This window comes from Falco cherrug, chromosome 3 (genome assembly GCF_023634085.1).
Source record: "Falco cherrug isolate bFalChe1 chromosome 3, bFalChe1.pri, whole genome shotgun sequence".
Taxonomy (NCBI): domain Eukaryota; kingdom Metazoa; phylum Chordata; class Aves; order Falconiformes; family Falconidae; genus Falco; species Falco cherrug.
The window spans coordinates 118662643-118687469 of NC_073699.1; the positions used below are offsets into that span (position 1 = coordinate 118662643).

The following is a 24827-nucleotide window of genomic DNA, read 5'->3' on the forward strand; positions in this document are numbered from 1 at the left end:
GGCACTTTCATATCAGTATTCCAGCTTTTTTATTGACTGGTTGGCCTGTGTGCAGTATAGCAGAAATAGCTATGCATATTAGCAATAGTTTCACAGCCCGGGAGATGACTTGATACACATACATATATACTGAGTTCACAGCACAATACATTTTCACTGCGTTAAACCAGCATCCAGTTAAATAAGCAGAACACCATGATACAGGTATCGTGGTTTGTCAGAGACAGATGAAGTTAAGAAAAGATACAATTCTACCAACTCACTTGGATTCACTGTTACATTCACATAACCCTCTCCACGTGCATTTTCCCCATCGACGACGACTTTGAATTCATACAGACCAACAGTAAGCTGGAAGTGAACACAAAAGATTATTTACCTTCAGGGTAGCAGCACCTTATCAGGAGCTATTAGAAGGTCAAGTTTTGGCTTTGTAGCTTTGGCACAGTAGCACATTATGCTTCAACCTATGCATACACAGCAAAGGATGCTTTCCACACCAAAACGCTGTTGCCTCTCTTTCAGCTTATAATGGCTGTGCAGAAACCAAAGACTACTATTTCTTTCTACCACAGGTGCCACAGAATTGTCAGACAAGCTTTATTTTCTAGCAACAATAGACAAACACAAGAGAGATAACAGAGATTAGTTCAGGTTGTCTGGCTACAGGAATCTGTACTAGCAGATTGCATTTGAGATGAGAAAGGCTGCATGTAAGAGAAGAAAATCTCTTCTTGTGTGTTTTTACAAAGAAAAGTGTTTATTCTCTTCCTTCTAGATTACGTGAGTCAGGCAGTCACGCCTTCATCATTCACTGTTGAATGAAAGTGGGAGGATGAAGGACTAGGTGCTGGCCAACAATCATGACATCCAAAAGGCTGAAACCCTGACAAGGACAGACATGCTCCTTTTGAAGGGTTTTTCTCTGGCTGATATCATGACTACAGTCTGTAGATTTTTTCCCCAAGTTTAGCAGAATCCAAGATGCTCAGAGGCATGTCTCATAAATAAAGCACTGTATAGTCACACAATATCTAAAGCTATTTCCTTGTTAAGAATCCCCAAGTGCAGAAACTGGCAACACTTTTGCTGTTGGAGCTTGTCTAAAAGCAGCAGCCAGGGACATGCTACAAGGTATTCCACAGGCCTCGTTAATGGAATCTCAGACATCCCTTTATCAGTGGGTAGTACAAGGCTTCAGACCTGAACAGACCACCACACTGTTTCAGCAGCAGAAATATTCACAACCCTTTGTTAAATGTTAAATAGTGCCATTTGTATGGCTTGACACACTGCTTGTAGGCAGCTTTTAGATCCTGAAATCAGTTTCTTCTTTCCCTCATGCCAGATCAATCTCCCTTTTATAAGAGACTTAGAAGAGGGCTTGCAGTCAAACGTTGGCTGCCTGCCCATCACGCAATTTCCTATTCATCCTGAAATCACATACAAGTCTTTCCCAGCTGCCAGGGTTCCCATCTTCTCCACTTGGCATTTAACACAACAGGATACAAAGCAGAAGAACCTTTACCTTGGATAACTTCAGGGTCTGGGAGTGCTTCCCTTCCATTTCTCCACTGTAGTCTTTTGGATGAGTAATCAATTCCCACTCATAGGAATAAGTGGTTCCTTTTTAAAAAAAAAAAAAACAACAAAAAAAACCAAATTCCAGACATTTGTTTTTAAAAGACTGCCTTTCCGCCATGCTAGGGAAAAGCAAAGGTATTAAACATTTACAAGGCATATTCTACTGCACTATGGAGAAATGAGACAGCTTGGAGTTTGGGCTGCAGCTTTTTGGGAATATACCCAGGAAAAGAGACCATCTGTGCATGTAAACACATTTATTCTGGAGCCAAAACCCATCTTTCAGCCTCTAGGGCATTAAAGAGCTTTGGAACAATCACAGCTCCAGGACAGTAATAGAGAAAAGTCTTACCACACCCTCAAATCCTGCAGACACAACATAATGCCAGTGTTTGAACAGGAATGCATCTATTCCTGTTGCTGCACAACACGTAACACTTGCCTCTCCTCTGCAGAATCCCACTGCCATTGTGGACAGAGCTATAGATGAGAACTTTACAATACCCGAGAACAATTTGCATGATGAAACGAGGAATGCATAGAAATGTGTTCCTCAGCATGTCAACCCTCCAAATCAGATTTCAATCCACCAAATGAGAGATCACTTGCTAAGACAGCTTGTCACCTATCAGCAAATACCACAAATAGATGCTGAAGATCCACTGCTTCCTCACATACCACTCTGAGAACATGCCATCTCCCAAATCTAATGACTTTGTACCACTTCCAATGTTTTTTTGTGTCTTGCTATTTTCTGTGCAAGGCAGCATGAACTAACAGCACAGGATGAAAAATTTATACAGGAAAGTGTTCTCTGACAAAAGACGTTTCCTTATTTAATGCCGTATATAATGCCTTTTTGCCATTTCACCGTCAGAAGCCCTTAGCAGAATTCCCAGGAAGCCTTACGAGGTGGTGGTTCAGGAAGCACAAACGCATTCAGCTGAACTTCATTCTTTGGCAGGGTCACTTCGACGCTGTCTCCAGCAGAAACTACCAGCTCCTTCATAACTGAGAGGGAGAAACACAGAATTGAAAGAGGAACAGGGAAAAAATTAAATATATACATAAAAACCACCTTGGTTTCAGAGGCTATGGAATAAAACCCAGCTACAAACAGCTGTAATTTGTAAACATCCTGTCACTCAATATAGCTCCTATTTCAGGTTTCGCTCTCATTGTTAATGCAAAAGCACTAATGGGGTTTTACAAGTTTTAAGACAAGCCCAAAGTTACTCAGTCACCTCTCTCTCTTTGCAGATACTGTGCTGCTCCTGCTCCTTTTTTCTAAAGAGCTGAAATGTGACCTCGGGCCCTGTGCAGGGCAATCTATTCACTTAGGTCCAGCAGGATGGGAAGGGTTTTACCCGACAGGTTTCAGCAGAAAACCCAGCTGCAGTCTCATGGCACAGCAAGACAAACACTGCTATTTACCAAACTGCAATTCCAGATCTTCACAAATATACGAAGAATCCATGGTATTTCTTTTTTGAAAAACTGCTTGAGGGCTAAGAGATTTTTTTAAAAAAACCTGCATAGCTATCACATTGAGTAGGGAAACTCAAAATACAAACCTGTTACTTTTATTTGTATTTTCTTTTCAACCCCTGCTTAAGAATTTTCTTGCCATTCCATTTTGAATAAATTGACAGGTAGTTTCTTTTTAACGACTCCAGGACAGACTTGAAAACTACGGCTGGTGACATTTTTTTTTTCTGCTTGTTATTAGCATTAAGGTAACCAGAAAGCTGACCACATTTCTTAGAAGTACCACTCGGCCTCCTCATCCTCCTCTTCCCTTCCCACTTACTTTATTTTTGTCTTTTTATTCTTGGGCCTGGGAATTATGCATAGAAAACAAGAACTAGAGTTGCTTTACCCTAGTTTGACCCTGTCAAAGATAATGTTTTGGAAATACACACACAAAAAAAACAAGTTACAAAGACAGGGAAAATGTCATTAAACATTTAGCCTTTCTTCCATCTGTTTATTAACTACTAGAGTTAACCAATTAACTAAAAGAAAACAAATTCATCAAATTCTTCCCCCCTGCCCCCCACCCCAAATTGCTCCAGATCTTGGGATATTATAACTCCATCAGTCTTTCAGCTGCAAGGAGTTCCAAGGCAAAAAGAAATCTGATCTCAGTAGGGAAAAAAACCCAAAACCAAACAGATGAAAAACAAAAACCCCACTTAGAAAAACTACCCTTCACATCATCTTTGTATTGTTTAGCAAAACAAGGAGGCCCTGGTTATATTGCTTTTCCAGCACAAGCCACTGAAGAGGTTTAAAACGTATTTTTCCAGTTGTAGCTGGGGTAAGCCCTTAAAAAGAATGCTAACTTGTTAGCACAAGCATCCAATAAGCTTCCTGCCAAAACTGTCTTTGGATGCATAATTTCCTTTACACTTTCCATTTGTTCCCTTGTAAGGGAAAGGAACCCTAAATTCAAAAGAAAATTCAGCTGTGAATACTTCAGCAAACTGGATTAACTAAATTCTGAGGTATCACACAACTAGTGCACACCATTCACTGTATGTACACATCCTTACAGAGTGAGCTAACGGCCTGGGTGAGTTAACAGAGCTGTCCAAAGTGCATTTTGGCTTTTATATATATTGAATAGTTTGTTTTAAGAAATGCCAGTGTGAACAGAAACATCATTTTGCTGCAAAGCAAAGCATAGCCTAACGGCCAAGTATGCTGTTATCCATGGCTGAACTGTGCACTGACATTTCAGGGACAAAAGAGAAAAGAATCAGCTACACCCCATTTTGAGCAGACACTAAGATTCCTGCTCAATTTGACAGATAGCAGTGCATCAAGACTGACAAAATGAAAGAACGCTTCACAAGACTATGCCTTATACCACATCTCAACTTTCACTTTCGGAATTAAGATATCACCATTACTTTCAAGCCGTTCCTGAAAATAGATCAAATGGCCACATGCAGATTTATGATGCCAAAGTCACATTCTCAGACCTCATGAGTTTATGGGGTCCAACCGGCACATGCACTGAAGCATGTACCTCAGCACTTCTCAAAGGTACCATAATTTCTCAAATTATCTCCTACTTTGCAATGCTGCAATGGCTTGTCACGAAAACCTGACTAGGTGACATTTGCTGGAGCACTGCACATTCTCACCGGGTGTGGTGGCAGTAGTAGTTGGTGATGCAGCAGTGTTGGTCTGGACTGTAGAAACACTGCCATTTGTGGGAACCCCACTTGGCACAGAAGTAGCTGTCTGCATCTTTGTTGTGTTTTTGGCCAGCACGGGGCTGACTGTGGGCAACACATCTGAGGAGTGAGGATGTACCAAAGCATCATCTGACTGCCCAGGCTTCTCAATCTTCTCTGTGGCTGGCAAGCCCTGTGCTACAGGACTGGAGAATGTAGCCAACACCAATGGTTCTGGTGCAGATATTCCTGTGTTGATCTGTAAAGGAAAAAGTTGTCTCAGTTTGACTTCAACACTGAATATCAGTTTTGTTTTATTGTGTAAGTTACGCTTCTCCTCCTCCAGTTAGGGAGGCTGAAAAGTCCCTGGCTTGTTTTTCCCAGAAGCAGGTTGTTTTCCTGCTTCCTCTTCTCTCTTCTAAATTGTTTCTTCATGTTCTTCCTCCACAGCAGACAGGCCACTGCTAGCTCAGTCGAACACCTGTTAAGACCATAGATTTAACTACAGCATCTTCAGTACCACAGCTGTTGATGTGGCAAACACGACAGGAGATCTAGGTTCAAAGTTGCAGTGAGTAGAGCTAAAGGAATGGAGAGGAGGGATAAGGCAGAAGCAAAAAAACAGGGCCCAGGAACTGGGGTTTGTTTGGGTCATTGATTTTGGCCATGCATTCCTTTTTCTAAAGCTGTGCAACTGGCAAGCACAAAGCAGGAGGATTGCAATGGCATTTTTCTGTAATAATCGAATCACTGCAGCAAGAGGAAATTTATTTCAGAAACACTCTTCAAAGCAAGATGACCTGACACAAACAGTTCCCTGCGTGCATGCCACAGGAGATGCTGCTGGGGCAGAGAGCTGAGCTTGCGGGCAGAAAGTTTGCTTGCATCCACACAGGATGAGCCACTTTATTGAAAATAATCGAAGTGGCCGGAACAATTTCCTTTCTTTCATCAGAAAATTCCTTTGACAGTACCTAGCCCCATTCCAGTTCTTAGCCTGCCAGGCAATACTTGACAATTTACCTTCCACTATGACGTACATGTGTGTAGCACACTTCATTGAACTAACGCTATTTTGAGAACATCTGCTAAATATTTAAAATGGAGCAATTTACCATCTTTGACTTGGAAAGTGTTTTAGAGCTGAATTGCCCACCGCTGCTCCCCAGTAGAGAAGCTGACCAAAAGCTCATATTGAAGGAAATATTCTCAAGCTTTTATACCATGCTGATGGCATTCAGTCCAGAAAACAGGAACTGGAAAAGTGCTCTAGACCATGGTGGGCAACATCATGGTCAGTAAGTGGGCTGGGCTTCAGAAAACACTAAATGCCAGTTGCAAAAATAACACTGTGCTGCACGTACTGAACAGCCAGCCAAGCCAAGAGTAGCAATGAAGGCATTGAAGGCCTCCATGCACATTTTTTTGCAGTCTTGGGTAAATAGTTTCCCTTCCCTGTATCTCAGCTAACTTTCCCTCAGTCATAGAATTTAAAGCATCTCAATTCATGTACATGTTTGATGAACATCTGAGCTTTATGGACCAAAGAATCATTTGTTCGTGTTACAGACACAAGTTTTTCTCTATTTGCTTACTTCTTGATGGGCTTCCCTCATCTTCCACAAAACTACAGATTCTTTGGAACAAAATGCAGGCAATATCTGGCACACTGCTCTGTGCTGTTCTTTATTGGTGGCCTCAGCACAGCTGGCTGTCCCAAGAAGTATCACCTTACACCAATTCATAACTCTGGTCAGCTCAGGGTACTGAGTCCCTTCTACCAAGTAGGCAAGTAAGATAAAGTTAGAAATGCTGCCACAACAAGAAGGGAACAGCCAGACAGGAACTCAGACACTTGAGACAGACTCTTTAGGAAAAGCACAGGAGCAGAAAGTCTCTGTGACTTCACACCACTATGGGAAACCACCTTTTGCTTAGCAAGAATCAACGCAGATGGGTCACAAGAACAGTTGTCACAACACACAGGAGACCAGCACCCACCCACCGGGCACAACAGCCAAGTCTCTACTTTGCTTGGTAATATTTTCAGCAAGCCAGATGCTTCCTTGACTTGCTTTTTAATGCCTAAAAAAAAAAAAACCCTTTACAGTTAAGAGATCCTTTTCCTCCCAGAAGTCTTCAGGATGACTTGACAGCCAAATGTCTGCAGAGAGCTTGAATTAGATAAGCTTTGCCTGCGGCAACATAACAGTCAAAAATGCCTCTAATGCTTGCAAGCCGAGACATTTCTTATCTTTACTCTGTAACCCTGAATTCTTTAAAGCAAAGAACAGAAGACTTCCTTCTTGGGGATAAATGAGGAAGAGACTAGAACTAGTTTGCCAACTGTCCCATCATATTAGCTTAGATAATAGAGAGAAGTGGCACATTGGCCTGAGTGAACATAGGAGTGTCTGACACTTTTCATTCTGATCCCTAACTGCCTTTGGCCTGGGACAAGTGACCTGGTCTCCTTGTCTGAGTCTCCTACACCTCTAAGATGGAACCAGAGCAGCTATATGCATCGGAAGCTGCACTAAAACCTAAGTTACTGGAAAGAAAAATACACCTGTGTTCTGGAATTTTATTTTTTAATCTAAATGGGCCTTACTTTGCTAAGCCTGGTCTGAATTTACAAAATAGGCTCTTTTCAGCTTAGATTGTGTCCTTAGTTGTTTGCACTAGGTGCCATGTCTGTGAAGACCCTTAAGACACAATGTCACAAACCATTACAGAGTTAGTGCTGACCTTTCTTCCTGCCTCATGGGGTAAAAAGCACCCAGCACTAGCAGTAAGCATGACAGCAAGAGTCAAACCCCGGGCTGGCTAGGGCTAACGGTAGCCAGAATTGTGAGTGCGGGAATGAGCTTTCTGGCTCTGTTGTAACAAATCCACTTTAAAGGCTGCAGTCTTTTCCAGTCTGACTGCAGAGTTGCTGCAGTGCTGCAGCAGCCCTTCTCAACAGCAGTGCTGCGCTTAAATACTTCTCTGCTTGGCTATTAAATGCATTGCTATATTTTAAAACTGACAGGTATTTCTACGAGGCAGTAAAAAAAAAAATGGTGCCTGGAAAGCGTCACTCACTCTAATGGAAAAGCAGAAATTTCTCTTCCTTAGCTAAGGGCTGATGAGCAGGGTGCACTGTGGTTTATCCTGGTACACTCTCCTTCACCCATCCCTGGCTCCATAGCATGGATACAGCAAGACCGCAAAGTAATGCTAGCTGCACATTAGTGAATGACATTGCAGATGGCTATGGAGCTACTGGAACTGCAAGAGGAAAATTAGAACTCAGTGAGGCAATGTTTTCCTAAAACTGTCACTTCTCCTCGAGTCCCTAGGAGCAAAGGAAAAGATCTGCCTTCCACACACTTAATGCTCATCAATAGAAGATGAGAATATGCACATTACTTTCTTCCTCCCCTTTCAGAGAGGAATTAAGAGCCACTTTGACCTCAGATGTCCTTTCCCACTTCAGATGCTTGAAGCTCCCAGGTATGAACTACTTCGCATGCAGTCTTCTCCCCACCTGCCAAACCTTCTTAGCAATCACAATATTAAATGCACAGCATTCACCTGCTGAAGCCATGTGCTCCATTACTGGACTAAATCTAGCCCAGGCGAAATTCTACTGATTTCAGCATGTGTGTAACTTTACTTATATTGGCCCACAACCAACCCAACTTGTAAAACTCCCTGCTTTAGCATCTCCCTCCTGCAAAGGTTGGCCATGTCCCAAGTACACAGCCTTGAATGTTATATCCTTGGCCTAAATTAAACTGCTCTCAGATCAGAAATGCAAGGACAGCTGCATAGCTTGCCTTATATTTTGCAGGTGAAAGTTGGATGGTTCAATAATCAAGGAATTAGCCCAGGGCTGGGTAGAACCAGCTTCAGCTCAATACTCCTGTTAAGGTGGATTTTTTAATTCTTTCTCCTCCTCAAAAACTTTCCTAAACTTCAAAAATGTGACTTCCAGGAATTCCACCACAGCCAATATAGTTTAGTAATAAGTTTGTATTTTGATGAACCTGCATTTTGTCAAGAGATGCCACCATTCTTACTAGCAGAAACCAGTAAGAAGAAAAACTTCCCCAGCATACATCCAACAGCGCACGGTAATGACATTGGGACTGCTTCCTGAAGATGGGAAATCCTGGATACTCAGCAATATTCAGAACCTGATTAATCAGTGTAATTCAATATTTTTGATTGATTTTTTTTTATTTGAATGATTTTTTTATTTAAAAATCCAGTTTACTGGACAGGCACTGAACAGTAATAACATGACAACTCAGAATGCAGCACTGCAAACTGAACAAGCAGGGAGATAACAACTATTACCCAAGAGCAACAGAAGACATTAAAGACTGGCTGCAAAGAAGTCTCCCCAGATGCTGCATGCATAACAACTGAGAGAATGGGGTCACTGTGTAAAGCTCAAGTATGAGGAGGAGGAAAGAACAGGCTGGGTGGAAATGCTCTAGTACTGCAGGGGAGAGAGAAAGCTGAGATCTTGAGTCAGCCCTAAATGCTGTGGGGTTCTGGAAAAATCAAACATTTGTAAAGTTTTAGTGCATGATTTCACACGCCACTTGTGCTGCCCTGGAGCTCTCAGCAGTGTCCCTTGGCTGCTCTCCACATCCTGCTCTGCAGGGTGGTGGCTCAGACCAGTCACAGCCCTACCTGGAACTAAGATTTGAATACAAGGGAGAGAAATTCAGCCAGGTTTCCAGAACAAGAACGTAACTACAGAGACAGGCATCAGGCTTCAACAGTGCCAAATCCTAGAAACATGGTAAAATGTATTTAAGGAACAGTTTCACAAAGCAGAATTCTATTTCACCATCATGAGTGCACAGGCTTTTTTTGTATGATAAGGCTCAAAAAACTATTTGCAGGTTTAAAAATGCAAACATAATTTAACAATTCAAATGTGCCAATTTCTCTATAACATCTAGATTTACTAGCTTAACACTGCACGTGTTTGGAGCAGAGACCAAACTGGCTTCATTCAACCAATGCCAATATAAGCTTTTGTGGATTTGAGAAACTGTAGCAGTCTTCAAAAACAGAAGAAAAAAAGTTGGCATTTAAGATGCCAACTCAAGCAAGCTGGTTGATGTGAAAGTACACTGGAAACTCAATGCGTGAGTCTATAAAATAACATATTAACTGCCTCAATTCAGCATTCAAAGGAAAACATTTTATTTTGGGGATCTAAAAAAAGTACTTTTACAGGTAACAGTTTTCAACTCCCAGACGCTTCCCACTGACATCACATCTCACCTTTCCTTCTCATCTGGCAACCACGCTCTGTGATTATGCAAGATAAGCATGATCATGACCTCCACCTCCCCTCAGCTTCCCAAAGACAGTTTATCCCAGCTAGGAAGAAGGGGGAAAGCCTTCCACCCCCCAAAAAACAAACAAAACCCCCAACCCTTGGCCTTGCCTTGTTGACAGAAGGCTGAAAACAGGCAGCCAGAAAGGTATTCTATCACTTAAGCAGTTTTAAGTCAAAGTCTACATAAAGCAAGATGGAGCAGGAGAGTGACAGCTGTCCAAGGCAGCCCCATTTCAGCCCCAGCAATCATACTTACCTGTAGCAAGCCAACACCGTCTGCGTCGCTTGATCTGTTCACATTATTGCTTTTAGGAGGAAATGGGCTTTTGGTTTTCTGCTCTCTTGGATTTTGTCCGTTTTTCAGAGAGTCTTTCTTTTGATTTGGATGGCCTTCAGGAACAGGCCTGTCTGCCACCAAGTGCCTCAGTACTTCATCATTTAAGCGCTCTGCTTCACTTCGGCTGCTTCTAGACTTGCTGTTTGATGCTCTGGCTGCACCCTCAGGACTGGGGCTCGCTGCTGTATCCCTTTTCAGGAGTTCCACGCTGTTACCTGCCAAGCTCCACTTCTGGAATGACCTCCGCAGCCTCTTTTTCCTCTGCACAGGGATGCCCCAGTCCAACCACTTATGAAAACAGGTCTTCATGTCACCTTCCATTTGAAACTTTAAGTGCTCTGTGCTTTTCGATTTCTTTAAAAATACCAAAACAGAGTCAGAAAAGCCAGTCCTGTTTGCCTGACACATGCCAGGCATAGTGCAGTTCACCTGGATGCACATGTTTTCTAAGAACCAAAAGGCATCACAGGTGGGGCTCTGGCAGCAAGCAGTCTGACAGGACTGTACAGTATGATATCCTTCCAGAAGCTGTAAATTGTGATCTTCCCACGATCTCAAACGGCTACCAAACAGGATCTTCCCCGGCTCACATTTAGATCTGTTCCAGTTTGCATCTGGGAAAGAGGAGGCAAGACAAATAAAGCAACTCTCAATCCTTTAAAGCACTGGACAACAGATCCTCATCACTATTGTGAAGATGAATTTAGGGCACAGGATTAATGCAGGGGAGAGGGCACAGGACAATGAAATGGAGACCTCTCAGAATCTATACCTGGCCTCAGTATCCAGTACTTACACAAGACTTCAAGCAACAATCTGCACCTCCTACCAAAGGGACCACAACCCTTTTTAGTAACTGAGCTAAAGCCATGTACCACAAAAGAAGTGAAAAGAGAATGTTCCTGTTTCAGAGAAGACTAAGGCACAGGCTGCCCAGTGAGGCTGAGGTTACGCAGCAGGTTAAGAGCCAGAAATCAAACCCAGGAATCCAGAGTCATTTCTTAATCTAACCAATAACCACCACTGCCTCTCTGCCCATAGTCTGCTTTGAAGGAGAACTCTGGAAACAGTGACACTGGCTTGGTTCATAGTACAAAGGCATTTTTTTCCTCTTCCATGCTGATGTTTGAGGTCAGTCACTGAAACTGCTCCGCTTGAGAAGTTGTTACACCTTCTAGAACAGGGGACTGCAAGGCCTGTCCTTGCCACCCGCTCCACTGTAATGCTTTCTATAACAGAAATCGTGTCAAGCTCTTTTTGTAAAGAGTTAAATTACTTCAGATCTCAGATGAGCAGTAAAGCAATAACTGCTTTGCATATTGATTTTTTTTTTTCTTAGCATGAAAAATTAAGAGTGCTTGCAGGGATCAATGGATTAAAGGCTTCCAAAATTCAGAGCTCTGCAGATTAAGGATTCCCTAAAAATAGACTAATGACCTATGGGACTGTTACACTGTGCTGTGTTCAGCATCCAAGGGATAATAGGTCACTGGAAGATTACTTTACGAGCTATGTCACTGGCCTCCGAGTAGTGCAGCTGAAGAATGTGCTCTAGATCTGGCTCCCTGCCTGTCAAGAACAGGGTTTTTGAACACAACACAAATGGGAAACTTTTTCTCCATTAAAATAGCCTGAATTTAAACTATTGTACCTTGCTCCCCCTTTCTTGACAGCACATAAAGAAAAGTTCAGTAACATTACTGTTCCCGTAACTCTGTATGAATACAGGCTTCATGTTGCTTTATATCAATGTTTACTGCAGTGGTAACTAGACAAATTAATAAGCATGGATGCAGAGGCTACTGATCCATCTGTCTCCCCTGATAAGACTTCCCACCCCACTTCTCCTTGTCACTTCCAAGTGACAAACACGTTAAAGATTTAGTATGTTGAGGCACAGGGGAAAGACCACATAGATCTCCATGTCTCACCCACCAAATAAACGTAATTTGGTGATGCCCCTGCAGTGTGTTTTAGGATTCTTGGAAGAAATGATGCAAGGTCCCCACTGTCCGGCACAACTCCACCTGCCCTGCTGAGCCACAGCAGGCTTACATAGCAGGAAGCTTTCCAAGCATCAACCACGACACAGACAGAAGCGCAGAGGGGGATGTATTTTTCTGATCAAGTCTGGAGCACACAAGCAGTGGTCAACCTCAGCCTCCTCAAGCACCAACCCTGGAAAACTCTGTGAGGCTAGAACAGTACAGACAGGTGCCAGTGTCTTCTACTCCGGCTGGTTTAGGCTACTTGAAGCATTTGACTTTAGGACTTTAAACTACAGCCACAAAAGCACTTTACCTCACGCTACTGAGATGGCAAAGAACTCTGACTCTATGAATCACAACTAATACCCAAAGTTAGTGACACAAAAGTGCTATGACACTGTCCTTCCTCCTGCACCATCCCCCAGGTGCAGGAGGAAGTGGAAAGTCATAGCACTTCTATAACCTTGCATGAAACTGGATAATCTTGTATGGCCAAAGAAAGCAAGCGGAGAAGATGAAGGACATCTTTTGTTATAATTCAGTTATCCCAAACACCACAGTAGATGTAACAGCTTTTGTACTCCTGATCGTTAAAGGTATCTACATACAATGATTTTCTCACCCAGAATGGATTAGACACTTGTTTAAGATCAAGGACAGTGGCCGTATTCAAGTACCTTTTGGGTGGAATCTCTTGCTACAAGAATTTAAACCTAAAAAGGGAACTCACAGCACCACTTTGAGATATTGGGAAACAAGAACCAAAAGTGTTATTTACAGCTTATTTTGAAGCCAGCTCAGCAAAGGCAGTTTGAAGACGAGACTCCAGAAAGGTAGCATCAGCTGCAACAGAATGCACTCAAGATCTGCGACCAAACTGGGGGACCAGTTCTCCCTGTGGGTGTCTGAACCCACAGCTGTGCAGAACGTGGGGAAGCTCTTCACTCAAGCGAGGCCCAACTGCAATGTGTAAATGAAACTCCGCATATTCAACAGAGAGAAGTTGACATCAGCACCTTTAAAATCATCACCACCCTTGTCACACTTCATCAACACACAGCACTTCCTTCGAGAGCAAGCAGACGGGCAGCCTGTCTGCCCGAGGCAACAACTGACCTCATTACACACCGAAGTGCTTGGACTGACAGTCACCCTGGCACAACAGCGCGCACAGGCAGGGACAAGCACCTGGCACTAGCCTGATGGGCCTGAATTAGGACAGGGTGGGGGGTTACACATAAAAGGTGTGTGTATGTACACACACACTCCAGACTTTGAGAAACAAGGAAAAAATGGAAGAATTACACTGTCGCTGTCAATTTCATGAGGATCTTACCCATTCAGACTCAGTTCAGCCTAAAAAAATCACTTTCTATTAAAGATTAAGCATATCCTGTGCAAAAGGGAAATGTGCTGCTTCCCACATCCCCAAAACCCCTCCTCCTTGACCAGTGCTGATCCATCTCTTCTCAGATGCCAGTCCTGGCTCACACATAACACTCAAATTAAGGCTCGATACAGAACTCGGTGAAATTCAGCAGCAGCTTTCTAGTACTTAGAACCAGGGCACAAACAGAATCGTAGAATTGTTTAGGATGGAAAAGACCTGTAAGATCATCAAGTCCAACCACTAACCTAGTACTGCCAAGTCCACCACAACAAAAGTGTTCCCAGTGAAGGTATTCCTTGTTGAAAAATATCACTAGATAACAAGTATTGTATCTATTCACACTAAATGTAAAACCAGAATCCCCATAAGCACCTCCTAGGTATGTCAGAGCCACGACACAACACTACCATGCTGAGAGCATTCTGCTTCTCTTTTAATCTACTGCTAAATCAAGACTCAGAGATTTGAATTATACTTTGGCCAGATTCTGTTTCCAGAACTCTGTTAATGGCCACATAGGACTTGTTTGAAATTAGCCAATGTTGTTTCTGAATTGCTGTACATTGATTGCTTAAAACTCAGTTAACTTCAGGAACAATAGAAGCAAACAGGCAACTCTCACTCAATACGCCAGCCCAGAATTCGAAGTGTGTTTTTTCCACAGAACCATACTGACTTTCACCTAAGCAGGTCCCATGGTCTTTGGTGGGCATCACACATTCAGACAACTCCAAGTGCCACGGCAGAAAGCAGAGCTCCTCAGTCTACACTTGCATTTCATCTCTAGAAAGATGAAAGATTTTCTGCCAGGAAAATTCACCCAGCCTAGTCACAAAACACTTCCTTCCCAAAACTCCTGCAGGAACACACTACAGGCCAGACAAATCATTGTGATGAGAAGCTGCACATTGCTATTCGCAGGCTTCCAGATGGAGACCTCCACAGAATCTGGTGCAGCACCTGCAGTAAGTGAACACAGCCCTGCACCAAATGAGAAAAGGCAGCTGTGAGTACAAGCAGAGTTATAACTCCTGCTTATTTACTGCCTGTTCGCTCCCTTCCAGTTCCATGTGCTGGACCCTATGCAACCACATACAGCAGTCTCACATGGGAACTTGTAGGCTGCGTTGGACCAGCAGACCAGTAAATCTGGTCACTGGCAGCACCAATGCCAACAGCTTCAGAGCAAAGCACGAGAAACCTGTCAGCAGCAACATCCCTGAGAATGAGCTCCCTCCCAAGCCCCAGCTGCCTACTCAGCCTAGCACAACACAAATCACAAGACATCTGCACAGTGGGTATGCTTAGTCACTTCTTAATATTGTTTTTGTCTTTTTTTTTTTCTTCCCTAGTATACCAGTACAAAAAAAATGCTGCTCTTCCCATGAACTCAGGAGTTCCTTGTCCTGGCAATGCAGCTCACAGCTTTGCTGAACAGCAGGGGAATGGAACAGACAAGAACAGTTTCTATTAATAAATTCAGGTTCACAGACTTGTTCAGGCAGTTAATCCCTCCTGATATCAGATTAATGATTAAAGACTTGACTCTATAGACTTTTTAAATCTGTCACATGTAACCAATTATGTCAACAGAGTCTTCTTACATAACCCCACATGATCACGCTAATTTCTAGGCAGCTGTAATTCCTCCTCAGTTTAACAAATTTTGCTGCTTCAGTGACACAAACAAGACCAGAACAAAAAAACTCTACAATGGAAAAAGCATCCACATCAGGATAACTATGTCACGCATAATTATGCTTATTTCTGCGCATGCATCTGCCTTCATGGTTTTAACTCCCCCAAGCAGCCCTCAAGCACAACAGCACTGTCCGGAACACCCTCTAAGAGTGACACAGTATTTGCAGCTCCAGCTGTAGACTTCTAAGGTATTACTAAAAACAGGGAACACCACACAAGAAACACAATTCTATAAGGAAACACACAATCCAAACACATAGTGCTGAGAACCCTTTGGTAGGACCAGGAATACAAGTATTTCTTTCCAGGTTCTAAATTAGCTCATTAAGGTCAAACAGCTCATTAGCATAATCAAATCTGTCACTCAGTAAGTGTTCAGAAAGGCCTGGTGAAACAATAGAAATGCTGCAGCAGCCTAGAGAACACATCCACGTAACAAAGAAACAAACCAAAACAACCCCCTTTTCAAATCTTGCTACCATTAAAGCATAGCAACCTCCCAGCAAACAGAAAGCTGCTGGCAGCTGCCACATGGGTTGATATATACTGAGGTCACCACTGCCTCAAACCTGTAATTCACTGCAACTTGAACAAAGAGGGACTAAAAGGGCACATAAACTTTCTTAACTAGATCTGGTAAATGCTACATGCATGCATGGAAAAAATACCACCTCCTGGTGAAGATGTGGCCTCAAAACACTCACAGGAACTTAACAAGTCTCTCAAAAGTCAGAATCTGAACTCTAAAAGAAAAAACACACGCAATCCATTAGGTGAAAATTTCCATACAAGCCACTAACTTGGTTATTTACTTGAGCGGGAGGTTGGTTACTCAAGTTTGAACAGGAAATAAGAAACCAAACATAACAGTTGCCTGTAGGCAAATACGGATTATTGACATACTGCGTCTGGGGAGACTGTTAAACATTTGAGTGCTAAAACCAACATTCCTGCCTTCCCAACGTGCTTTGTGTATTCCTTAGATGAAATTGTTTTCCACATTATCACTTATTCCTTCCGAAAAAAAAGATTCTCAGCTCAGAGAAAGCCTTTTTATGAGATACAGGCAAGTGTCTGAAAGCTAGCACCGCATGCGACAGTGCACAGCAGTAGCTGTCGGACAGACACCCTGCTGTTGACCACTCGGTTACTCAAAATAGCAGCTGGTTATCGGAGCAATTCAGTAGTGTAAGAAAGGACCCCCTCATACCCCACATCCCTCCCACCCTTCTGACACCTCATTTAGTAACTATTAAGGGTGGGGGATTGTTTTTTAAACCAGCTACAATGTCTAGCAGCAAATAATTTCACTTCCCTCTCAGAATATTTTAAACAAGTGAGAAGGAAAAATATCATTAAAAAAATATAGACACAGTCCCAGAGAGAACAGAAGAATCACCTGCTGAGGAGCACAAGGCATACAGGCAAGCACACAGGTAGAACAGCTGCAGACTTCTCAGCTCCCTTGCAGGTTTTCCCAGGTAGTATCGTGACAGAAATTGGGCGCTAATGCTGAACTTGGCTTCCAACCTCTTCTCCATGGCCTTTGTGGGCAGCAGCAGGGTTCTAGAAATGTATAAGATATGAAACACAAAACATCCACTGGCAATCGCTACGTTCTTGCACATATCCAGTTGACACTATGAAGAACATGGCACATTTGTGGAGGAAAAGGAACATCTTATCTGCCTGCTGTGACTTAGACCACTGCTGCTAAGTAACTATCAATACGTTACTAAAATGAAATCTGTAGTATCAACGTTTCCAGTGCTGAAGCGCAGCAGGTCACCACAACAGCCATTCCCATCACCCCTGCGATTTTGTCCTCCAGACCCCACCACTTTCAGCGGCAAAATATCTACTATAACAGACTACCGTATTCCAAAGACACATTTGGGAAATTTGTTTCAGCTATCCCGCAGGGAATGGCCACCCAGCCACAAGCATAACGAAGGCACAGATAAACCCCACACATCTGCCTGGCGATGTCATCGCTTGCAAGTTGGTGCTGGCTGGTACCAGCCAGAAACAAAGAGAAACAAGCACACAGCAATGCTGGTCAAAGAACTGTTTCACCCCGTATTTCGCTCTGCAGGGCAGAGATCACAAAAGCAGTGATGCTCCATCTCAGCCCTTCTAAGGCCAAAGGCTTTTACAGCCTCATATGTTAGCGAAATACAGTTTAGCTCTAGGTGATGTGATATGAAAACATTAATTACTCCACCAGTAGTAAAGATTACTTGTTTTTATAAAGAGTAATGAAGCACCATTAGGCACAAGGAGTTAAATCTACCCTTTCTGAAGAATCAGAAGGGAATATAGTTACAGACCCGACTACCAGGGCGCTGCTTGAACACCTACCCTCTGTTAAATCCCGAGGGAATTTCCCGCGGCCGCCCGTGCAGCACCCCACGGGGCGGACACAGGAGGAAAAGCTTCCCGAAGGGAGATGCCAAAGGGCGGCTGCTCAGCCAACAGGTCCTTAAGGAAACTTCCCCCACCCCTGGGCCGGGTACCCCCGCCGCCACCGGGGCTGCCCACGGGGGCCAGGGCGGCTCGGCCCACGCCGCCGCCGTGACTCGGGGCCGGGCCGCAGTCGCCGGCCGGGCGGGCTCACCCCGCAGCGGGCCCGGCCGGCGGGACGCGCCCAGGCCGGAGGCCCCGCAGCCCCTCAGGGCCCCGGGGGCGGGACAGGGCCCCGGGCGGGAGGAGGAGGGAGCGTCCCGGGCCGCCGGCGGGTACGTACCAGGGGTGCATGGCGAGGCGAGCTCGGCGGCTCCTCGGCGGCCTCAGGCGGGCGGCGGGGCCAGGCCGGGCCTCCAGCGCGGCGGGCCCCGGGGCAGCGCAGCCTCCTGCCCCGCGGCCATGGCGGCGGCGCCTCGGCAGCGGCGGGCACCCGCTCACCCCTCACCCGGAAGCTGAACGGCCGCCTCCCGGAACCGGGGCTCTGCGGGCGCTGCCTGGTCGGAGCCGGGGCTCCGGAGCCGGCTGTCCCGCCTCACGTCAGCCCAGCGGGGGGCGGGGCGGGGCCGCCCTCCCGCAGCCCGCGGGCGAAGGAAGCCGCGCAGCCACAGGTTATTTGCCTACAGGCCGCGCGGAGGCGGGGCTTCGGGGGCTGCCCAACAAGGCGGCAGGCGATTGGTCGGCGGCGCGGCAGCGGTGCCTGGATTGGCTGCGAGGCTGCACGAGCGGTACCTTGATGAGGTAAAAGGGACGGGAGACCGCGGCTGGTGGTGGTGGGTTTGCTGCTTGCTCTTCGGCCTCTCCTGCCTGACCATGGCCTCGGACTGCGGAGACAGAAGTGCGACGCTGAAGAGGTGCCTCGGTGTGCTCAGAGACGCGAGGAACGACAGCGAGCAGTTCGCAGCCCTGCTGCTGGTAGGGAACCACCGCCGGCCCACGCCGTGGCCGCCATCGCCTCAGGAACGGGCCGGGGAGGGCGAACCCCGCCGCTGGCAACGCGGGTGCCCGAGCGGCGCTTGCCGCTGTGCTGGCGGGCCTTGGGGGCTTCAGGGCCTTGGAGGCCTCGAGACAGGGGGCTTTGGGCCTCGGGGGTTTTGGGGCAGGGGGCTTCGCGCCTTGGGGTGCCCATCAGCAAAGTGGAGTGTGCCTGGCCTTGGTTTGGGTGTGCAGAGGGTTAGGCAGCATCACCACACTCTTGAAACACTCAGGTAAACCTCTGGATTAGCACTCAGGCCAAATGCCCAGCTCAGTTTGTACTCCTCTGTACTAATCTTGTTTTGGCTTCCTATTTACCTGTTCAGTCCTGTTCAATTTAGCAAAGCCTCTTGCTCTGCGCTCACCCCTTGTTTGCCTTCCAGGTGACCAAAGCGGTCAGAGCTGGAGAAGTAGATGCTAAGACCCGTCGCCAGATCTTTGATGCAATTGGATTCACATTTCCAAATCGGCTGCTCATCTCGGGGCACCCCCCGGCAGGCTGCCCCGAGCACACCTTCCGAGCACTGGGCCTCACTCTCTTGGCATGTTTCTGCACTGATCCAGAGTTAGCTGGTCACTCCCAGATCCTGAACAAAATCCCAACCTTCAATGACATCCTGGTGTCCCCCTGCAATCCGGACAGCACATCCATGATCGATGATGTATACCAGTGCCTGAGTGCTGTCATGGCCACTACCAGAGGCCCCAGGGAGCTGGTGAGCAAAGGGACAGTGCCTGTCCTGTGCCAGGCCTACATGAATTGCAGTTATGGCTCTGACCGTGCTTTGGCACTGCTCTTGGGGCTGTTGGCCGTAGCAGAGGCAAAGTGCTGGCAGAGAGACGCTCCACACCTCCTGACCGTGCTGAGCAAGCTGTCTGATGATTTTCTCAAGGCTGAAGACTTGACCAAATTTGAGTTGTGTGAGGTTCTGCCTCACTTCATCCCCCTGTCGCCACCGCTCACACAGGACTCGCAGGGCTCTGAGTGCCTCCATAGACTTTACAAAGGGTTGGCTAACATCTTGGGCAGTAAACTCAGCCAGTCACAGCGGGACCCTGCTCTGAAGCTTGCTGCCTGCCTTGTGCAGGCCTGTGGGTCAGAGTGGATCCCAGAAGGGAGTGCTGGAAGCAAGTTCCTGGCCTTGCTAGTGAACTTGGCTTGTGTGGAGGTTCGCCTGACCCTAGAGGAGCCAGAGCCCTTGGAGGTGGAGGGGAAGAAAGAGGTGGTAACAGCCTGCTATGTCCTTATTGAGATGGGGATCCAGGAGTGCTTGAGAGAAGAGAAACCGCTGCTAGAAGAGGTGCAGAAAATGCAACTCATGAGGATCATGGAGGAGGCATTTGGAGCTGTAATATTCTATTTGAGACAGGTAATGCAGGGCTTTCAAGTAAAGAGCATGTTTTCATGGGTTTCTCTGGGAGGCTTTGATAGCTCTTCACCAGGACGCTTAATGGGGACTCAGCAGCTCATGGCTGTAGCTGTGTAGAGCAAAATGTGCGTCTTTGCCCACTGTGGTTTTCGTACCTGTAGTAGCTTGATAGGAAAACAGCCCTAATGTGTCATTTTCTATCTGCTTCCTTCTTCATGCAGGTTAAACAGGAGAAGCTACAAGATCCTTTAATATTAGCTTCTGTTCGAATCCTTGGAGCGTGGATGGCAGAAGAGACATCATCCCTCAAGCAGGAAATCTGTGAGCTCTTGCCTTTCCTTGTTCATTATGCCAAGAAGCTTTTCAAAGAGGGCAGCCCAGCTGCGAGTCTCCCCCAGCCAGAGCTGGTCAGCACCAAGGGCTCTGGCTTACCCCAGGATGCTCTGAGGTGTGTATTTTAAGCGTAGACTTGATGCATTTTAGCACAAAGCTGCTCAAATCTTTTTCTGTTTTCCATTCTCCTTGAAGTGCCAGTTCCATGGCGCTTTTTTTCCCTCCTGTTGGATGTAAATGCAGGGCTTAGCCCCATTCTACCTCATGTTTCCCATTTCCTTCCCTTTCCAGGTTTCTGCTGCCTGGCTTTTACCATTTAACAGCAGAAGACAGGCCCCGAGACATCCTCATCTCGGAAGGGGCGCCAGCCCTGCTGTGTGAGTACTTCCTCCATCAGTGGGCAATGCTGACCTCTGAGTCTGGGTCCCTGACTCCACTGACAAGCACTGAAATGAGTCTGCAGACTGCATGTGGGATTTTCCTTAACTTGGTTGTGACTGCACCAGACCTCATCAGGTAATCGAGCTGCAGGGGCTTGCTTTGAGATTGTCAGTGGGAGGAAAGAGGGTGCATTGTGAAATGAGCTTGCAGTATCTTTTAAAACACTGTGCTGAAAAAGGGTTATCCCTTTTTCAACATCAATTACATTACTTTTTTTGGTGCTGCATTTAACCTTAACATTTTCAGGTGCTCCTGACTCTGCTCAGGGAATATGTCTCAGGGTTTGCTTTCTCTCTAGGCGAGACAAAACCTTTGCCTCTTTGATGGACACATTGCTAAAGTCCCTTCCACTTCTGCTGCCCCAGAAAGATCAACTGGTTCTAGCAGCGAATATTGCCACTCTGGGCCTGATGATGGCCAGAATCATTTCAAATTCAGCAGGTAAGAAGAGTTCCCATTGGCAAAGATGCACATTGCTCTGTGTGAGCAGGGACCAGGGTCTGGGTGGTTGGGATGGAGAAAGCTGCTATGAGGGAAACAGGTCCAGTTTCTGTCATTGAAAAAGTGCTGAAATCAAAAACCTGGAGGGGCAAGGAATATGCCAAAAATTCAGCAGGCAGGTGCACTGGAATTAAGAGATTTTTAGGGCAGGAGGATGTTATTCTGATCTCCCCGAAAGCCCTGCTGCAGACAGACCCACCAAAGGATCCTTCCTTTGGCCGAGTAAGCTCTGTATCAAGTCATTAATCTCCTTTTTCTTCCAGTTCTTCAGGGGACGCAGTCTGCCAAGGAGTTTTTCGGAGCTGCCATTTGCTTCCTATCACAGGCCCATACCACCCAAGCAGACCCCGGTAGCAACGGCTTGGCCGCAGCCGTGTCACCTGCCTACACGGGCGCCTGGGCTGACATCTGTGAGCTCTGGTTCCTGGGGATGCAGGCCTTGGCCGGCTGCGTGCCACTCTTCCCCTGGCTGCCGCAAGCCATCCTCCAGGCGCGGTGGCTGGAAGGCCTCTCTGAGTTACTGACCCGCGTTGCTCCAGCCTCGGTGGATTTTGAACTCATCACCGCTTTCCAGGGTGTGTTGGTAGAGCTGGCCAGAGCCAGCAAGCCATGCAGGGATGTCATCCTGTCACACTACGGCAGAGAGTGGGCCAACCTTTACGGTATGGCAGCTTTGGAACAGTGTCTGTCCGAGGAGTGAACAGCCAAAGCCACCCTGGTGTGGGAAATGAAGCCAAGCACCTGTACAAGAGCTGTTCAGTGTTTCTCATGCACCTTTTGGTGCCATTAAAAAACATTTAAATGACCAAACTTTATAACATGAGTGGTGCAGCAGAGTTCAGCAGTACTTGCACTGTGCACAACCTGATGTGCAGAGCTGTTGCTGCCTCAGAACATTTCAACATGCACCTGCTTGAGCTCTGTCAATATTTAAAACCAGCCTGTTTTCTTATTAAAGACAGTTTTTGTTGTGTTGTTTTTTAAATTCCTGCAGCGTTGGGATTTATTTCTGCCAGGGCCCTGAGAGGTTGCCTGCCTCTCCTGTTAACGTGCTTTCTCAATTTCATCACAGTAAGCCCTTCAGGATGTCACCTTATTTTGTCAGAGGCCTGCACCTGTTAGTGAAGTAACCCGTTACTACATGTAGAAGCCTATAAAGGGCAGGAACAGGAAGAACTTTACTATTTACTGATAGCAGTGAGAGTAACTCTCCGTACCGTGGCACAGATGAGATGTGAAGACATACAGAGGCTCTTTTGCTGTGCTGTGGGATGCACGCGCCAGGCTCACACCCACGCCTGGTACCATCTAGAAATCCTTCGCAGCGCGGTCTGCTGTTGCCTGTGTTGTAAAGCACCTGCACGAGGCACGGCCGTGGTGGTTTGTGTTGGCTCAGCTCCCTCTTGCTGCAGAGATGAGATGTACAGCGGGACTTTTCCACTTGCAAGGTGAGGGGTTCAACCTGCCTTGAAGCTCCCTGGAGCCTTCGGGGATGGACTGTGAAAGCAGAAATGAGTGAATTGCACCTCGCTGCCCCCCTGCGCGGACGAGTAGTTTGCTTTATGTAAGAGAAAGGCCACATGTACAATGCGAGTAAATCACTTGTTCTGCTTGCAGCCTGGGCTGCCGCCACTAAGGACCCTGTGAGCCTGAGTGTGAAACCTCCCCAAAAGAGCAGCCGGGACGGGGTGGTGGTGCGGAGTCAGGCTGAGGGAGGATGACTGCGGCTGGAGCCCAGCTCCTGCCTGGCAGCCGCGGGTCCGGGAAGGATTTTCCACCAGGTGTCAGTCGTGGAGCTCTGTGGGAGCAGCAGCCGCCTCCCCGGGGACTGCCTCTGCTGCCAGGCCGAGGCACTCATCCTGGCTGCCCTCAGAACCCTTGCTGGGGGGGCTGTGGAATCGTCCGATTGAAAGAAAAACCGAGTGAGGAGCTGTACCAGCAGGAGGGCTGAGTCGGGGTGTATTCCTGCTTTACACCACAGTTTTATCTTGCTGCTTTATGAAAGCAAACGCCTTACACAACTGGAGAGGAGGTGTCTGCTCTTGCTCAGGAAAAGTATCTTTCTGATCTTTCCAGCTCAGCCCTGAAAAGTTAATGCAAGTTGGGACAAAGGCAGGTGCTACCAGAAGAAAGCCGTGTGAGCCAAACATGCAAATGAGCCTCCTGGCCTTGGAAAAGAGCACAGCTCTGCTCGAGCGTGGGCTGGGAGAGTCTCCCCATCCTGCCAAGAACACCTCATCCCTACACCGCGGGGAAACATCAATGCCTTGGAAGAGTCAGAAACACATTTCAGGGTGTCAGAAAAAAAAACACTCAAGCCCTCAGATGCTTCACCTTCAACTATCCCTGGTCCTGTATGCTCTTCTGCCTCTGGTCAAAGGGTGTGGGCTTCCCATTAATGAAAGGTTATCATTAGCGCTAATGAGAGATAGGTGCCTGTATCAGCTCCTCTCTCCCCCAGCAGTGCACTGGGCTCGCTGCGGTTAGCCGTGCTGGTTTGGCCGTTGCTCAGCCCCGCAGGCAGCGGTAGGAGCTCCCCCAGCACCCGACCGGAGATTCAGCATGGGCCTGCAGGACCCCGTCCAAGACCAGAGCAGCCCTAGACCCGGAGGCCTTTGGCTGCTGGTCTTTAATTCCCAGGCAGGCTACCTGGGAGCAAACCAAGAGCCCAGGGAAGTCCTCCAGTTTTTCCTTCACCACATCCTGGGGCAGTGGGGTTTGGCCACCAACAGGTGCTTGCAGAGGAGCACCTGTCCCTCATTCTCACGCTCTTCAATGGAAAGTCACATTACCAAAGGTGTAGTAAGGACCCTCCATGCTTTGCCAGAGCTGGAGCCTCCCAGAGACCCTGATGGCTCATCATATGCTTGTTTCTTTGCATAACACCAAACACACTCCTCTTGGCTGCTCCTGAGCTGACAGAGGACAGGGTAAGACACTAGCCTTGCTCTGGAATGTTACCAGGCTGGGTACCAGGGGAGATGCATTGTGCAAATGCTGGGGCTCCTTGAGCAAAATCACTGCTCTCTTGTCCCAGGACACCACTTTCCAAACACGTTCTCGGACAGAGCACCCAGGTTTCTCTCCCTGAGACACAGGGCTCTGACAACAGGGAGCACAGCATGCTCAGGAGGGGATAGCACCAGGGCTGGTGGAGGCCTCCTGCTATGTGGACATCTCCCTTGGCTCTGCTTGTGCCAGTCTGCAGGCCC

At 46.7% G+C, this 24827-nt stretch overlaps 2 protein-coding genes across 4 annotated transcripts in view; one reads left to right on the forward strand and one right to left on the reverse strand.

Moving 5' to 3' along the window:
- Positions 1 to 18568, reverse strand: part of KIAA0319L (KIAA0319 like) — a 34379-nt gene extending 15811 nt beyond the window's left edge. For 2 of the 3 annotated variants that reach the window (XM_055704358.1, XM_055704359.1), the window contains exons 1-7: positions 18279 to 18568; positions 16932 to 17098; positions 10373 to 11067; positions 4737 to 5028; positions 2494 to 2595; positions 1529 to 1626; positions 264 to 351 (exon numbers count right to left, since the gene is read on the reverse strand). In XM_055704358.1, coding sequence (XP_055560333.1) covers positions 264 to 351; positions 1529 to 1626; positions 2494 to 2595; positions 4737 to 5028; positions 10373 to 11067; positions 16932 to 17073 — 1417 coding nt within the window. In that variant the 5' untranslated portion in view covers positions 17074 to 17098; positions 18279 to 18568. Of the gene's footprint in view, positions 1 to 263; positions 352 to 1528; positions 1627 to 2493; positions 2596 to 4736; positions 5029 to 10372; positions 11068 to 16931; positions 17099 to 18278 lie in introns of those variants that run through there. The other variant, XM_055704360.1, reaches the window with a different exon arrangement.
- Positions 18569 to 18706: 138 nt separating this feature from the next.
- Positions 18707 to 22600, forward strand: NCDN (neurochondrin). The gene is made up of 6 exons (XM_014280269.3): positions 18707 to 18910; positions 19354 to 20340; positions 20562 to 20788; positions 20965 to 21189; positions 21413 to 21555; positions 21879 to 22600. Exons 1-6 carry the CDS (start codon positions 18809 to 18811, stop codon positions 22313 to 22315), a joined length of 2121 nt encoding a protein of 706 aa, XP_014135744.2. The 5' UTR covers positions 18707 to 18808; the 3' UTR covers positions 22316 to 22600.
- Positions 22601 to 24827: the final 2227 nt, after the last annotated feature.

What these genes read in the sequence shown, in the direction of transcription:
- NCDN (XM_014280269.3), top strand. Translation starts at nt 18,809, where the DNA reads ATGGCCTCGGACTGCGGAGACAGAAGTGCGACGCTGAAGAGGTGCCTC. An exon ending in AGTTCGCAGCCCTGCTGCTG is followed by an intron (nt 18,911 to 19,353) that starts GTAGGGAACCAC and finishes TTTGCCTTCCAG; the next exon opens with GTGACCAAAGCGGTCAGAGC. An exon ending in AATCATTTCAAATTCAGCAG is followed by an intron (nt 21,556 to 21,878) that starts GTAAGAAGAGTT and finishes TTTTTCTTCCAG; the next exon opens with TTCTTCAGGGGACGCAGTCT.